At 42.2% G+C, this 16189-nt stretch overlaps 1 protein-coding gene and 3 non-coding genes across 7 annotated transcripts; all 4 read left to right on the plus strand.

Moving 5' to 3' along the window:
- Positions 1-1332: 1332 nt before the first annotated feature.
- On the plus strand, positions 1333-9030 carry slc25a3a (solute carrier family 25 member 3a). Of its 4 annotated transcripts, none has more exons than XM_034217687.1 (8): positions 1333-1475; positions 1936-2102; positions 3119-3243; positions 4614-4793; positions 6447-6628; positions 7625-7797; positions 8035-8145; positions 8572-9030. In XM_034217687.1, exons 2-8 carry the CDS (start codon positions 1961-1963, stop codon positions 8730-8732), a joined length of 1074 nt encoding a protein of 357 aa, XP_034073578.1. In that variant the 5' UTR covers positions 1333-1475; positions 1936-1960; the 3' UTR covers positions 8733-9030. The 4 variants fall into 4 exon arrangements, with proteins under 4 accessions (XP_034073578.1, XP_034073580.1, XP_034073581.1 ...); XM_034217689.1 differs by lacking the exon at positions 3119-3243 and adding an exon at positions 4129-4244; XM_034217690.1 differs by lacking the exon at positions 3119-3243 and adding an exon at positions 4129-4244 and having other exon boundaries at positions 1362-1475; positions 1948-2102.
- LOC117547173 lies at positions 5888-6084 on the plus strand. The gene has a single exon (XR_004569124.1). It is a non-coding gene; the product is annotated as a small nucleolar RNA SNORA53 (small nucleolar RNA).
- On the plus strand, positions 6765-6961 carry LOC117547172. The gene has a single exon (XR_004569123.1). It is a non-coding gene; the product is annotated as a small nucleolar RNA SNORA53 (small nucleolar RNA).
- On the plus strand, positions 8205-8401 carry LOC117547174. The gene has a single exon (XR_004569125.1). It is a non-coding gene; the product is annotated as a small nucleolar RNA SNORA53 (small nucleolar RNA).
- Positions 9031-16189: the final 7159 nt, after the last annotated feature.

The raw sequence follows: 16189 nt of genomic DNA on the forward strand, positions 1-16189 counted from the left end.
AACACAATAAAACAGATAAAATAGTGCAAGTAAATAAAATAGAATATAAGTAGTTGGAGTAAGGAGTCATCTCTGACACACACACAAACATATTTGTAAGATGCATACATGTGTCAATTTACCTGAGATGGAACCGGATGGAACCCTAGAATGACTGAAATAATTCCCAATAGAGAGGCGAAGTCCCTCCCCTTCCGGGAGCCTCCATGGGACCCCGGAAGTGGAAAATTATACATTGAAGTCAATGGAGAGAGAAAGATTATCTTTCGATCCCGTTTGAATTGTGCCACGAATTACACATATGATGTTTGTTAATTTAAAAGATAATTTTGCAAGTCAAAAAAATAATGTGTCGTAAAACTGTGAAGTAACGCATTTGTTTGTGTGAAACGCTCAATGAACTACATCTCTGGTCTCCCACAACAACACACGTCACCAAGATGGCCGTCACTACTGTCTTGTCAACAAAACGATTGACTACCCTCACTATCACCACAATGAAACACGTCCAGAAGAATGTCATGTAAAGCTGCCTGCCTGCCTTCCTTTGATTCTCTCTGAACTGCCTGGTCTTTTTGAAGTAGAAAAGATCGGCGATCGCCGATGCTAGCATTAGCATTTCTCCCCCGGGCTTAAATTGTGTATTATAGAATGATCACACCGGTGACAGTACTCTTCAAAGGGTTCACGAAATAGTACTACTACTCTTACTGTTTAACATGTTGGGTTACTTAATACTTCATATTAAGGCTAATAAAAATGACAAGGCTGTAATGCAAACTAACGTACTAGCTGGGTAGCTAACTTGATCCAGCCACTCCTGGTCCTTTCATCAGACGGGAAGCGAAAGAACGAGCAAGACCCATTGCTGGTATGATAACAACCTGGTACTAAGCACACAGGCATCTTGTTATCTTATCTTAGCCAGCGCCATATAGATAGATTATATGGCGCTGATTTTAGCTATCTCTTAGTGGAGGAAAACAATTGTGACATCACTTACGCGACTCTGGGATTTGTAGTCTTTCTAGTTGCGTATTTTTCATAGTCTTATATTTCAACAGTTTTACGACAAACTGTGACTTTTTTGACATGGAAATTATTTTTTAAGATTGACAAACATCATATGTGTAATTCATGGCACAATTCAAACGGGATCGAAAGATACGTTTTCTCTCTCCATTGACTTCAATACATTATTTTTCCGAAATAAGGTCCCATGGACCGGAAGTAGATGGGCGTGACTTCGCCACTCAAGCACCGCCTTCATTTATCAGAGACCAACGTTGTGATTGGACAAGAGATCTTGATTGGCAGCTCTATAGCCTTTCCTTATTGGACAGAGTAGCGGACGAACCCGCCCAAGGTTGAAGTTGACGTCACGATAGGAAAAATCGGTTTAAAACGAGGTCACTCGTTCTCTCGGAGTCGCCGGTTGCAACTAAGAGGAGGCGCCATCTTAAGATACTGAAAGAGTGAGTGCAATTATTAATCTAAAAGAAGTGCATATGACATATTACATTTCAATTTATTTATGGAGTATGCATTTAACAAAACCGTCACGTTATTGAGCGTTGTTTTGTTTATGCGACTGTCACTTTTTTCTGTTTAGAGAGCTTCAACCTTGGAGCGGTCAAGTTAGCTTAGCATGCGATTTAGCATCAGCTATGCTAGAAAGGGAAGAGAGCCATGCTAAATTACTTGACTTTTAAGATAGCGTTGAGATTTTGACATGCGCGTTACAGAAGCGTGTATTGATGTTAACCTTTATGTACCTGTAGTATTCCCTCTATGTTCATTCAATGAGCTAAATTAAGCATTTCCTGTCCGCTAAGCTAACCAGCACGTGATATCCCTCGGTTCAGGTGTCGATATGTTTCCAGTTACTTCTGCCATTAGCTTTAGGAAGCACAGCTAATTTGTAACTCATTGCAGCTCCGCCAGCAGGCAGGACACCACCATGTACCCCACCGCACTGACGCAGCTGGCCCGGGGCAACCCTTTCAGCTCACCCCTGTTCAACATCCAGAAAGTGGAAGAACCCAAACAGAGCCTCCATGGACAGAGGACACGCACACTGGCAGCAGCAGCCACCTCTGACGGTAAACCCCGCTGCAGAATCCGCGTTAGCTGCAATAGCTTAGCCGACCAGATTCGCCCCGATGCGGCCTACTTCTTTGCGTGATTCAGAGTAGCAACTTTTATATAGCATTATTGCCTTTGTGCATGTTGCAGGTTATTGTTGCAACTCTTGTATTGTTGTTAATGTTGAAGGATGTGTTGAGGGTGTTAGCTCATAGGCCTTTGCTGCGTGTGGAGGACAAGGAAGGACAAAGTGGGATCTTGCTTTTGGACTGAAGCAAAGTGTATTTGACGTGTCGTGCAGATAGTGCATGCACTTTTTCAGGGGAGCATCGGTGATTTAAATTGTAAAGTATTCGAGAAATACGTGTGACCCCTGAGCTACATAGCGGTTGACAAGAACAAATTGTCCTAGCTTGATATATTTATGACTGGTTGTTAAAACCATACCAAACATAACTTCATAAAATCAACTCTGCCCTTTTAGGTCCACAAGGTTTCTGCTAACAAGTTTCCAATTCCCAACGGGCTTCAGCAACAAGTATTGGGCTAATTCACCTTCACTTGTTTAGGTAGTCAATGGCCAACCATTGTTAAAGGATGCTTTGAAGTTGTGCTCTAAAGGTGCATATATCAAACATTTATTGTTTAAAAGCAACAGCTTGAAGATTGATGTCCATGTACATATGCTCTTTTCTTCATTATTTGTCCATTAGGATAAAAGCCAAGCGTATTAATACAATAGCAATTACTGGTTATAACAGTGATTCATTTAAATAGTTTTTGTTATGGGCTTTGTGTACAGACTAAATCATTGGTAGTCAAGTTTAAACCTGTTGCATAAGGGTGAGACTGGCCAAAAAATGTCTTCCTAATGCAGCTTTTAGCTTGTTTGACATCCAGCTTTATTGAAGGCATATAACATAACTCTTAAACCAGTTGATATCTCTAATGTCAGTTCTACACTCAAAGACAATATCATCCTTTCCAAACCCTGAGGTGTTCTGTTATTAAAGTTACACCTGTGTTTCTTCAGAGGGACCAGAGGTTGAGTTCGGCTCTCAGAAGTATTTCCTCCTGTGCGGCTTTGGTGGGATTCTGAGCTGTGGCACCACACACGCAGCTCTCGTTCCACTCGATCTGATCAAATGCAGATTGCAGGTCTGTCCTTGTGACTCGGTGCCCTGTTTTTTTTAACGGCACGCGTCATCCCCCCATGACTGTTTGTCTTTTTGAAAATGCACCAATCTGCATGGAAGAAATGCCGTCGACCCAAATGTGGTGAAGCTTTTTTTTTATCATCATGTATTGATTCCCATGATCCTAATGTGTTGGAGTGATCTTAACATGATTGCATGATTTTGCACCGGTGTTGTACCCGAGCAGCCCCCACTGAGTCAACAGTAGAGGACTTGTAAAGGTCAGGAGTGCCAGACATGAAGGAGAACATGTCATTCTTGCAGACTGTACTCTTTAACCTGGTGGTCTGAATGCAAAGAGAAATTCAGAGAATCTGAATGCAGATATTGGCCGCCACAGTTTGTTAAGACAGTGACTGATTAACTTGTTCTCTGGGGTAAATTATGAAAGTCAAAAGGACATTTGATCAGACAGGCATTATGATGCCTGTGTAATCTGTTTTACATATTTATAGATTTATTGGACCATACTGGTGATATGATACTATATAGCCTAATTATTTTTTTATAAACTAAGTGAAATCAGTGGCTGCAACAAATCTAGAAACCTTTCGTTTGCTTTAGAAAAGGTAAGCAGTTAGTTTATAGTAAATAAACAAAACACTACTGTGGTCCATGAAAGTTCAAACTGAAATCACTTGTTTTCAATGATTTTAATCAACTTTGGTGTGATTTTAATAAATGGTGGCATGTTAGTGGCAGAGCATCACACAATGGAAGAGTCCTGTCACTGAATTCAACAGTTTCTTATTTTATATTAAACTCTTCCATTTTGTGGCTCTGGTTTGGTGTTGATTTTGATCATGTGCTGCATGTTGCATGTATGTGTCCCCCCTCCCTTCCACAGACGTCGTGTTTGGCTCCTCAAAGTACTATGCCCTGTGTGGTTTTGGGGGTATCCTGAGCTGCGGCCTCACACACACAGTAATGGTGCCCCTCGACCTTGTCAAGTGTCGCCTGCAGGTTTGTACAGAAACAACACGTAGCAGCAGCTCCTCCCCCCTCAGCCCCTTGGCTTCATGTATTTCAGTAAAGCACTAGTTGTGCACAACATTGTTAAACGGCATACATTCACTTATACCATACTTTTGTTGGCATTGCTTAATGCATAGGTCCTAATGATGGATTTTCAAACCATGATATATATTTTTTGCTAATATAGTTTCAAATGTCCAAGCACTTAACACACACAAGTAAAACTGTTATTTGTAACTTGTGTTTTGGTCCATACCAATTACTTCCTATCTTATAATCTTAAACAGCGTCAAACTCCAGATTCAAGGATTGCCCACCATGATGACATGCTTCATCACTTTGGATTCTTCTTCTCAGGTGGACCCAGAAAAGTTCAAGAGCATCAGTAACGGCTTCAGATTGACAGTGAAGGAAGATGGTGTCAGGGGACTGGCAAAGGGCTGGGCCCCCACCTTCATCGGCTACTCCATGCAGGGACTCTGCAAGTTTGGCTTCTATGAAGTGTTTAAGGTCTTCTACAGTGACTTGTTGGGAGAGGTGAGTCCAGATACAGCTTTCAACAACACACACCTCCACTCTGTCAAAGAAGAAACAGATTCTACTTTATTTGTATTTGTGATTCAAAGGACCTATTGTGACAAACCATGGCATTGTATAGTTTATCACCAAATGTATGTTTCATATAAAAAGTTGATACATGTACGTTGATATTTGCTACTTGCACATGCAAAAGTATGCTTCCCATATTCTTTAAATACACTTACGGCTGTTTAGCACCACGTACATATATTTGAATGTTCTGCTGGGACCCAAAGGTCTGTATCCCCGTCACACATGTACCAGAACAAGCTTATAGCGCGTTTCCACTGCAGGCCTGGCTCGGTTTGGTTAGGCCTTATTAGGCCCAGCTCACTTTAATGCTGCGCTTCCATTACAGTTTAGGAACTGGGGTAGTTACTATAGTAACGCAGTGTAGGCGGAGCCGTGACGTCATCTTCAATGAGAGCCCCAGAAAAACAACACAACCGTTAGCTGTTAGCTCTCAGAGCTCACAGCTCTTCATATCTGTTCAGAAACTAGACAAAAGTTAAACAAGTACAAACCACAGACTGTCTGTGTCATGGCGAATACAGTCGCTGGTTTATTTATGTCTGTATAGGCCGTTGTTGTGAGTGTGGACGGTCGGAGCATATATAACGTTAGCTTAGCCAAGCTCCATTTAGAAAACACGCATTTTAAAAGTGTTTTTCGCCTGCCGTCTTTCTGCAGACTTGTCAAAGCATTAATTCATGGTTTTTACTAACCGGTATCAGTATGTTGTTACTTCGGCATCATTTTGAAACGTGTATTACAATTAAATCACGGTCAAATATGTTCATCTTGTTGTAGTTGTAGCCCCCTTGCCAGCGATTCTCTCTAGTTTAGCATACTCAGCCCGACTCAGCCTGGTTGTTCCTGGCCCTAGAACCACGATTTAGTCGGGCCAGAAAAACTGTGAATTAGGACCCGCTAGCCGGTACTAGGCCAAGTGGAAAAGCAACCAAAAACGGGCCCCGCACGGCTCGGGACGCTTAAAGCGAGCTACCCGCTGCAGTGGAAACGCGCCATCAGTGTATCATGAGGCTTTGGTCAACACGCTCCTTAGATCCACCTCTGGAGGGGCTCTGAACGGAGCCCCTCGGCAGCTTTCTGGCTGTACAGTTGGAGGTGCTTGAGTCATTGGCGTGTGAGAACAGTCTACCTGTCCCCCAGCCCAACTGCAGCACTGGCAGCCCTGTCCTCTACAGACAGGGAGCCCCCAGTGACGCTAGCCTGGTGGACGGACACTCTGCTCATCTTAAACTAGATGAATGATATGCTTTAGTTGTTTGAATAAAATGTATGTATAAAGTACACCATGTTAAGTAGATTGGTATATTAAAGAGTGTTCTGTATACTAGTGTTTGATACCCCTCTCCATACAGCATGACAAAAAGCCTGTTAAATGATTAAATGGAATAACTTCCAAGGTAGCAGGACGGTGGCTGTTAGTGTATTTAGCTGCTACAAGGACATGTCACCCAAAAAATTAGAGTATTTACTTTTTGTGGCATTCTTCTTTTTTGCTGCGCTTGTGTAAAGGATGGGAATTTTGCAGGGTGTCTGTCTCCTGATCTGTCTGACCATTATTTTTGTGTTCACACCAAACAGGAGAACACCTACCTGTGGAGGACATCGCTGTACCTGGCGGCCTCAGCCAGCGCAGAGTTCTTTGCAGACATTGCTCTGGCTCCCATGGAGGCTGTTAAAGTTCGTATTCAAACCAAGCCAGGCTACGCCAACACCCTCAGAGAGTGTGTCCCCAAGATGTACGCAGAGGAGGGCGTCTGGGCGTAAGTGCTCCAACTTCTTCTCCGCAATCCATTTTGTTATCAGTCACTTGTCAGTGAGGTTGAATGGCTGCCAAGTTATTCCAATATAGGGTGTTTTATTAGGGCTTTAATTATTGACAAATCGATTTGTGATGACAACACGCTCCTTAGATCCACCTCTGGAGGGGCTCTGAACGGAGCCCCTCGGCAGCTTTCTGGCTGTACAGTTGGAGGTGCTTGAGTCATTGGCGTGTGAGAACAGTCTACCTGTCCCCCAGCCCAACTGCAGCACTGGCAGCCCTGTCCTCTACAGACAGGGAGCCCCCAGTGATGCTAGCCTGGTGGACGGACACACTTTATTGTTACTGCACAAAACTAGAAAGCATTCATGTGTGCTTATTTTGAATATCAACATGTAAATCAGGGTTAGGGAGCCTGCCTGAAAAACTGTGAAATGTAAACTGTTCAGTTTGTCTCTGTGTAAAAGAGGTGAGTAAAAAGTGAACAAATCTGAAAGATTTGCACTTAAACTGTTTCCAGATTTATAAACATTCACTTGCCAAATAAACAGTTTTTTAATCTTTTGAACAAACTGAAGGTATAATACTCTTCAGGAGTATTTGTGATTAAGCCACAATTCTGTGCTGGTAACACAGGTGCAACATGTGTAGATTAAAATAAAAACCTTAAAAGCTAGTAATTGAAAAAGCAGCGATTTGGGGAGCATGGCGCCGTAGTTTCTCGAAGCTGAGCCCTGTACAAAAGACATTAAAGTAATTAAAAATGTCCTCGGATGAGATTTTGTAACTTAATCATATGTCATCCTGCCAGCTAAAAAAAATGAGTAATGGTGAACCATCCAATCACTGCAGTGTACCTGTGAATGTTCTCGAATATCAGTCATTGTTTTCCTCTCTGCTAAACCAGACAAACTCAACACGTATGGGTTTGAACCGCAAGGAGAATTCACCGATCACATGTTAACACAGTTTGTCACACATCTCCCATTTCCTATAGTTTCTATAAGGGTGTGGTTCCCCTCTGGATGAGGCAGATCCCCTACACCATGATGAAGTTCTCCTGCTTCGAGCGCACCGTGGAGTTGCTCTACAAGCACGCTGTCCCCAAGCCCCGTAGCGAGTGCACCAAATCTGAACAGCTGGTGGTCACCTTCGTTGCCGGTTATATTGGTGAGTAACGCATCACAAACATCATAATGCTTTGTAAGCTAGAAAAACCAAATTTCTGTCTAGTTAATGAAACGTAACAAATAAGTTGCTTCAAACAATTTTCGGGTATATAAGAATATTTTGACTTGAATTGCTAGGTATTTACATTGATATCAGTCTTGTATAATTCTAGTACATTGATAGTGCATCTGATCTACAGACTGTTCTCTGATGTGTGTTTCTGTTTGCTCTGTGCAGCTGGTGTGTTCTGTGCCATCGTGTCCCACCCTGCTGACTCTGTGGTGTCTGTACTGAACAAGGAGTCAGGCAGCACCGCTACCCAGGTCCTCAAGAAGCTGGGACCCAAAGGTCTGTATCCCCGTCACACATGTACCAGAACTAGCTTAGTGTAACATGAGGCTTTGGTCAACACGCTCCTTAGATCCACCTCTGGAGGGGCTCTGAACGGAGCCCCTCGGCAGCTTTCTGGCTGTACAGTTGGAGGTGCTTGAGTCATTGGCGTGTGAGAACAGTCTACCTGTCCCCCAGCCCAACTGCAGCACTGGCAGCCCTGTCCTCTACAGACAGGGAGCCCCCAGTGACGCTAGCCTGGTGGACGGACACACTGCTCATCTTAAACTAGATGAATAATATGCTTTGTATAAATAAAATGTATAAAGTACACTTGTTTAGTAGATTGGTATATTAAAGAGTATTCTGTATATCAGTGTTTAGATACTCGTCTCCATCCAGCATGATGTATGGATTCATCAATCTGATATTGTGTGTCTCCAGGTGTGTGGAAGGGTCTGGTTGCCCGTATCATCATGATCGGTACTCTGACCGCCCTGCAGTGGTTCATCTACGACTCCGTCAAGGTCTACTTCCGCCTGCCCCGCCCCGCCCCCCCCGAGATGCCAGAGTCTCTGAAGAAGAAGCTCGGCCTCACAGAGTAACCCCCCCACTTTATTCCTCCACTGAGCCACAGGTGACACATCTAAACCCCCCCGCCCAACTTCCACAGTGCACACAGCAGTTTTCTATATTTATGTTTCCCGCCTGCTGCTCTGCACAGGGCTGCTAATAATGTATATTTAAAAACAGAAATCAACAAGGAGAAGATGGAACTGTCGCTCCTGACTTACCGTGAGTCGGACGGACACAATCCTCTGTAGAAACACCATCTGGTTTTATCAATTCCTGTCATTAGAAGATTGTTGACATTCTAATAAAAGAATTTAATTCCCTGGAAAACCCTTGGCTGTCTTTCTTCTTTTCTACGCAAATGTGTTGCATAAATTAGTGTTCCGCCGAATAACGAGCCTTTTTATGGAATAATTAAGGTTGTACAACTGTTTTTAATTAAATATTTTGTAGTCTACCACAAATACATGTGACCCGCTCTATCGAAATCAGTCTGAAGTCGCAACGGCTCATTTCAAAATAAACGTGGATTTGCGTACAAAAATAGTTTTTAGGGGTTTGTGTGTTTTGTTTGATCTTGGCTTTCAGAATATTAAACTTTTATTTCCAAAATCACACGATAAATATATTTTTTAAGCTTGTAAAGGGAAGATGACAGCTCACACTCGCCGCTCTTCCTCAGCGCAGCCCCCCCTCCCTCCGGCTGAAATTATGAATGTAAGGCGTATAGTAATCATAGATAACACGGCAGGGTCCGTTACAGTTTGTTTTCATCTGATTTCAATTAAACAAAGTCTTGGCTTTTAGAATGTTAAACTTGTTTCGCCAAATTCAGATGATAAATACAACTTTGAAGCTTGTAATGGCATAATTACAAGCGGAGAACGAAGTAACTTGATGTCACAGCAGGCATAACAACAAGGCATTTCTCGTGAGTGTTTTCCCCGGGAAACAACACAATACACACAACGCAAAAATACACACACGCATACAGTCGGACAAAAAAGTATTTAGTCAGCCACCAATTGTGCAAGTTCTCCCACTTAAGATGAGAGAGGCCTGTAATTTTCATCCTAGGTACACTTCAACTATGAGAGAAAGAATCCAGGAAATCACATTGTAGGATTTTTAATGAATTAATTGGTAAATTCCTCGGTAAAATAAGTATTTGGTCACCTACCAACAAACAAGATTTCTGGCTCTCACAGACCTGTAACTTCTTCAAGAGCCTCCTCTGTCCTCCACTCGTTAACTGTATTAATGGCACTTGTTTGAACTCGTTATCAGTATAAAAGACACCTGTCCACAACCTCAAACAGTCACACTCCAAACTCCACTATGGCCAAGACCAAAGAGCTGTCAAAGGACACCAGAAACAAAATTGTAGACCTGCACCAGGCTGGGAAGACTGAATCTGCAATAGGTAAGCAGCTTGGTGTGAAGAAATCAACTGTGGGAGCAATTATTAGAAAATGGAAGACATACAAGACCACTGATAATCTCCCTCGATCTGGGGCTCCACGCAAGATCTCACCCCGTGGGGTCAAAATGATCACAAGAACGGTGAGCAAAAATCCCAGAACCACACGGGGGGACCTAGTCAATGACCTGCAGAGAGCTGGGACCAAAGTAACAAAGGCTACCATCAGTAACACACTACGCCACCAGGGACTCAAATCCTGCAGTGCCAGACATGTCCCCCTGCTTAAGCCAGTACATGTCCAGGCCCGTCTGAAGTTTGCTAGAGAGCATTTAGATGATCCAGAAGAGGATTGGGAGAATGTCATATGGTCAGATGAAACCAAAATAGAATATTTTGGTAAAAACTCAACTAGACGTGTTTGGAGGAGAAAGAATGCTGAGTTGCATCCAAAGAACACCATACCTACTGTGAAACATGGGGGTGGAAACATCATGCTTTGGGGCTGTTTTTCTGCAAAGGGACCAGGACGACTGATCCGTGTAAAAGGAAAGAATGAATGGGGCCATGTATCTTGAGATTTTGAGTGACAACCTCCTTCCATCAGCAAGGGCATTGAAGATGAAACGTGGCTGGGTCTTTCAGCATGACAATGATCCCAAACACACCGCCCGGGCAACGAAGGAGTGGCTTCGTAAGAAGCATTTCAAGGTCCTGGAGTGGCCTAGCCAGTCTTCAGATCTCAACCCCATAGAAAATCTTTGGAGGGAGTTGAAAGTCCGTGTTGCCCAGCGACAGCCCCAAAACATCACTGCTCTAGAGGAGATCTGCATGGAGGAATGGGCTAAAATACCAGCAACAGTGTGTGAAAACCTTGTGAAGACTTACAGAAAACGTTTGACCTTTGTCATTGCCAACAAAGGGTATATAACAAAGTATTGAGATGAACTTTTGTTATTGACCAAATACTTATTTTCCACCATAATTTGCAAATAAATTCTTTAAAAGTCAGACAATGTGATTTTCTGTATTTTTTTTCTCTCATTTTGTCTCATAGTTGAAGTGTACCTATGATGAAAATTACAGGCCTCTCTCATCTTTTTAAGTGGGAGAACTTGCACATTTGGTGGCTGACTAAATACTTGTTTGCCCCACTGTACATACATACACACACACTCGCGAGCTTCCCCCAGACCAGCAATCCAAACGAAAATATTTTTCCTCCGTACTACTTTGATCATTTGCTCCGCTAATAATCAATCAGATCGATGGATTCCAGAGAAGAGGAAACTTTGAAGGCCTTTTTCTCAAAATGATGACTCGGTGATAGTCATTATATAATGTGACATATTTCGCTTAATATTTGGAGTACAACAACAATCCTGATATCATTAGAAAGCTAGGAATCTCCTCTTTCCAACAGTGTATACAACTCAAAATGTGTCTTCGGGTCAATGCGACTGATTTCGATAGAGCAGGTCACATATATTCTATGGCTTTTCTTCATTTGCATGGAAATGCTACTATCAAGCCTGCCCCATTTTCATTCAGTTTCAAAATGCAATGTGTGCATCATTGGGGTCTAAGACACTTGGAGCACATTTCCTTTAACACATTTGCAATGCTTATCCTTTTCTTTGAAATCTAGCAGTTTGTCCTTGTTTCCAAGCATGCCATCTTCGAAAATCTGCATTTTACATTGTGCTTTTTCAATGTATGAACACATTCAAAGGGTCTATGCCATGGGTCGGCAACAGGCGGCCCGCGGGCCATTGTTGGCCCGCCAGCAATAATATTTGGCCCGTAATTTTGAGAATCAAAAATAAAATATTATTATTATTTTTTTTTTTTTTTTACAACATAGTCGACAGTCGCACATCAGGGTTTCTGTTAGCCGCCGATCGATCGGCCGCCGGTCATTATCGGCCGATATTTACTCTTAATAGTTTGATCGGTGCTCTCTATAAAGGCCGATCAGGAGAGCTGGATCTGATCGATATGGACATAAACGCGAGTGAAGTGTAACCGGACCCGAGAGAGAGATCAGATCAGCTGCTGAGTCTGATGGAGACACGCAGCTCTGCATGATCACCTGAAGCCCCGCCCACTGTTTAGCAAACTGACGGGCTGTCAGGAGAGAGAGGGAGGGAGAGAGGAAAAGAGAGCATCCGTTTCTCCCGTGTTATTATTCAAAGTTATTGTAAACTTTTGAATAATGTACTTCATCTACTACAAGTAGTTTGTTTGAATGTAATAATTATGTTGTTTGTGGAATCATTTATTGAAAAATGAATCTGAACTTTTTGATCTGTAACGATTATAAACTGAAGCAATATAAAAATGAGCCCCATTAACTGAGTTTTAAACATCAGCATATCCGGTCCTAGTCCGGTGATTACCTGCTAACGGAAACTCTGCTACACCATTCTTATTATTATTATTGAAATATGACCGGTAAGTTTCAAATTTGTCCGGTAAAATAAATTCTGTCCCGACATATCCGCTTACATTCATAATGTCAGCGGAGGGAGGGGAAGCGGCGCTGTGGAAGAGCAGAGTGGAGGGAGAGCTGTCATCTTCCCTTTACAAGCTTCAAACATGTATTTATCGTGTGATTTTGGAAATAAAAACGTCATATTCTGAAAGCCAAGACTTTGTTTATTTAAAATCAAACAAAACACTCGAACCCCGAAAAACTATTTTTTTACGCAAATCCACGTTTATTTTGAAATGAGCCGTTGCGACTTCCGACTGATTTCGATAGAGCGGGTCACATATGGCAAAAGTGTGGTTGGGGGGAACCAGGTCAATTAAAGTACTTATTTAACTATTAAATACATTGAGTTTGAGTAAAATACTTGGTTATTGATTAATTTAGGTTATAATATATGAAATTGCAAAGCAAAACTGCTGTAATTGATTTATTTTGTCCTTTGGTATTTTTTAAAGGTTTTCAACCTGAAAGAATCCTAATGTGTCCTTGAAAAGTTGAAATAAAGAAAAGGAAAAAGGATTCCAGTTGTCCCTCAAGCCTCTCAAATGGGCAAACACTCAAATAAATGCCAAAAACCCAGAGAACTTGACAATACTTATCAGAATAAAAGCATGTTAAATAACACTGCTATTTACTTTACTCAGTGGAGGCTCGTCCATTGAGGAAAGGAAGGACCATCCTCCCTACAATTTCAGAGATACAGATAATAGCCCTGGCTTTGGGACTGAAATGGGGCTAGAGAGGACGAGCCTCTCTTTGGGCGGGTCGAGCCTCTCTTTGGGCGGGTCTAGCCACAGGCTCTGGATTGGGCGCCTATATCATCAGTGAACCAATCAGCGGATCTGACTGCGCATCAGAGTGTTGATGGGGAGGGTCATCAGCGATATCAGAGTTTTTTCTGAACCGGGGAACAGGGGCGCTGCACCCTCTTACCAAAATCAATTCCTTGAATTAGGCTTTGATTATGTTCTGGCCCGCCATCTTGCGGCTCAGCAAAAAATTGGCCCACGGCCCAACTTACTTGCCTACCCCTGGTCTATGCTATGGTCATTTAAGTGGACATTTGGGTAATGGGATTTCTCAAGTGTCACATTGTAATTCTTACATTGGCCTAACTTTGTTAAATATCACGCAAACTGCAGTGACAATATGCTGCTTAGAGCGCCTCTTGTATTGTTTTCTACCACTAGAGTGCACACTAACACCACTGTTTACTGGTTGTAGTGTTCATATCATTTCACAAGGGGGCAATATTTAAAAAGCTGTCCTGCATTCATTATCTCACTGAAATGTGTCGAGACTAATCAGTCGGTACAGAAATAAAATAAAAAATGTCTTAACTTCCACAAATAAATGACGTAGCGTTGCTAAATTCCAATAATTGTTTTGATTTACATTCAATTTATCTTCCGGTTTATATTTAAATTGACTATCCCCGGAGCTCTTGGTAAAATCTAATGGATAGAGGGTCATCCTAAACACAGCGCACTGTATTTTAGACTGGGTTAGATGGTGTGTGTGTGTGTGTGTGTGTGTGTGTGTGTGTGTGTGTGTGTGTGTGTGTGTGTGTGTGTGTGTGTGTGTGTGTGTGTGTGTGTGTGTGTGTGTGTGTGTGTGTGTGTGTGTGTGTGTGTGTGTGTGTGTGTGTGTGTGTGTGTGTGTGTGTGTGTGTGTGTGTGTGTGTGTGTGTGTGTGTGTGTGTGTGTGTCATAATGTATCACATGTGGAGGGAGCAGTATTACCTGCTGCTGCACACATCTGCATCACCTAATGTGTCTTTGAGTGGCCCGGGTCACAGCAATCCCTCACACACACACGCACACTTTGGATGTACCGCAGCTGTCATTACATCCATTTTATTTACTCATAAAATAGGCAGGTTGTACACAGGAAACAGTGCTGTCTTTTTTTCAACAGGATGCACCTAGATGCGTGTGTTTGTGCCTGCCAGGGTGAGGTTGCAAGGGGTCATGGGAAATGGATTCCATTTATGTGTTTGTAATGTCATCGCTGTGTCATTGAATAAAACATCAGCACCGAGGAATATGAAGGTTGAATTTCACATCTGCTCTGTGTCTCACCACAGCACTAATTGACACATTTAGTGATAACCTGTAAATATGTGTAGTCCAGATTTGCTCCGTTAGCATCGTTCTCGTGCTCCTGACTTCAACACAGCTTCAACATTACCTGGGGTCTTTTTAGGGCCCCATCTCCAGCATTTCTCACTGCTGATGGAACTGTAGGCTCCACCAGGGAGAGTCAGGCTTCATCAGGTGTCATTCCACCTCTGTTTCCATCACACTTTGCCACAACCCCCATGAACCTCCAGCTCTAATGCTTTTACAATAGGATTTTTGCTCGCTTCCAAGGCGCAACTAATGTAATTCTAACAACAATCTCTATTTTGCAGGGTATTATGGTCATGAGTGAATTCACTTTTTAGCAGCTACCATAATGGGGCATTGTATTTTTTACCAAGTGAATCCTGTTTCTGACTATGTACGAGGAAAAAGCCTACAAACACTTTTATCTTACATGTTCAGACCACACTTTGTAGCATGGAGCAGATTGAGGTTGTCTCAATGCATACAAATGTGTGTAATTAAAACCAACAGATGCAAATACTGTAGATGCATTCCATGTCATTTCAGCTGACAGTTTTGATGACAAAGATAAGCAACTAAATTGTACTTCCACAGCAAATAAACAGTAGAGCATTAGTCAGGCAATGAGGTGTAAAATATAGGTCATGTGACGTGTTGCCGTGACTAGATTTAGTTGCATAACATTTAAAGCAGGCAGCAGCTACAGCTGGCTACTAAAGGACCAGGGATTATTATGAATCCAGCTGCTTTTCATGGCAAACCCCGTAGCATTTAAGCGCTATAATTAGCCAGTGGTCCATGTTTGGGTTAGATACCATTACTGTTCTGGTCCCATGCCCTAACCAATATCCTGACCCTAACAGTTCAAGGTTGAAGCCTGTCCCTGACCAAAACCATTAACAAATAACCACAATTGAAATCATAGTTATATCATTATATGTGGATTTACCTAAGGCCTACTGTTGCCGTGAGCTATAACGATAATGCTGAGCTATCAAGCGTTACTGTGCTAACATACTGAGCTCACGGCACTAACTGAAAATATTGATGCAGTTCGTCAGATCAGTTATTTCATTTCTGAACGAGCACCGTTTTTTTAAACTAATGTGATAACATAAGTATAAATAATAGAATATTTCAGCAACTTCTACACATTTAAAACCAAATGGGCGATTTCGCACTAGTGAGTACTTTAAGTAGACGTTGATGGTAATACTTAGGAACTTTCATTTTTGCAATGTAGCCCCATAGTAGTTTAACTCAATATCATTTTCAGGGTGCAATAACTAAAGAAGATTGTACTGAGCTATTAACTAAAAACTCCAGGTTTTAAAATAAATGGTAGTAAATAGTGAGGGAATTGTTCTTCTTGGCCCCTCAGCCTGCAAAATGTAATCCCTTGCTGACAAAAACACAATTGCTGCTTTTGTCCACCTCCTGATTTATGATTGGTGGTCTCTGCAGGTC

Source organism: Gymnodraco acuticeps, unplaced genomic scaffold, assembly GCF_902827175.1.
Source record: "Gymnodraco acuticeps unplaced genomic scaffold, fGymAcu1.1, whole genome shotgun sequence".
Taxonomy (NCBI): domain Eukaryota; kingdom Metazoa; phylum Chordata; class Actinopteri; order Perciformes; family Bathydraconidae; genus Gymnodraco; species Gymnodraco acuticeps.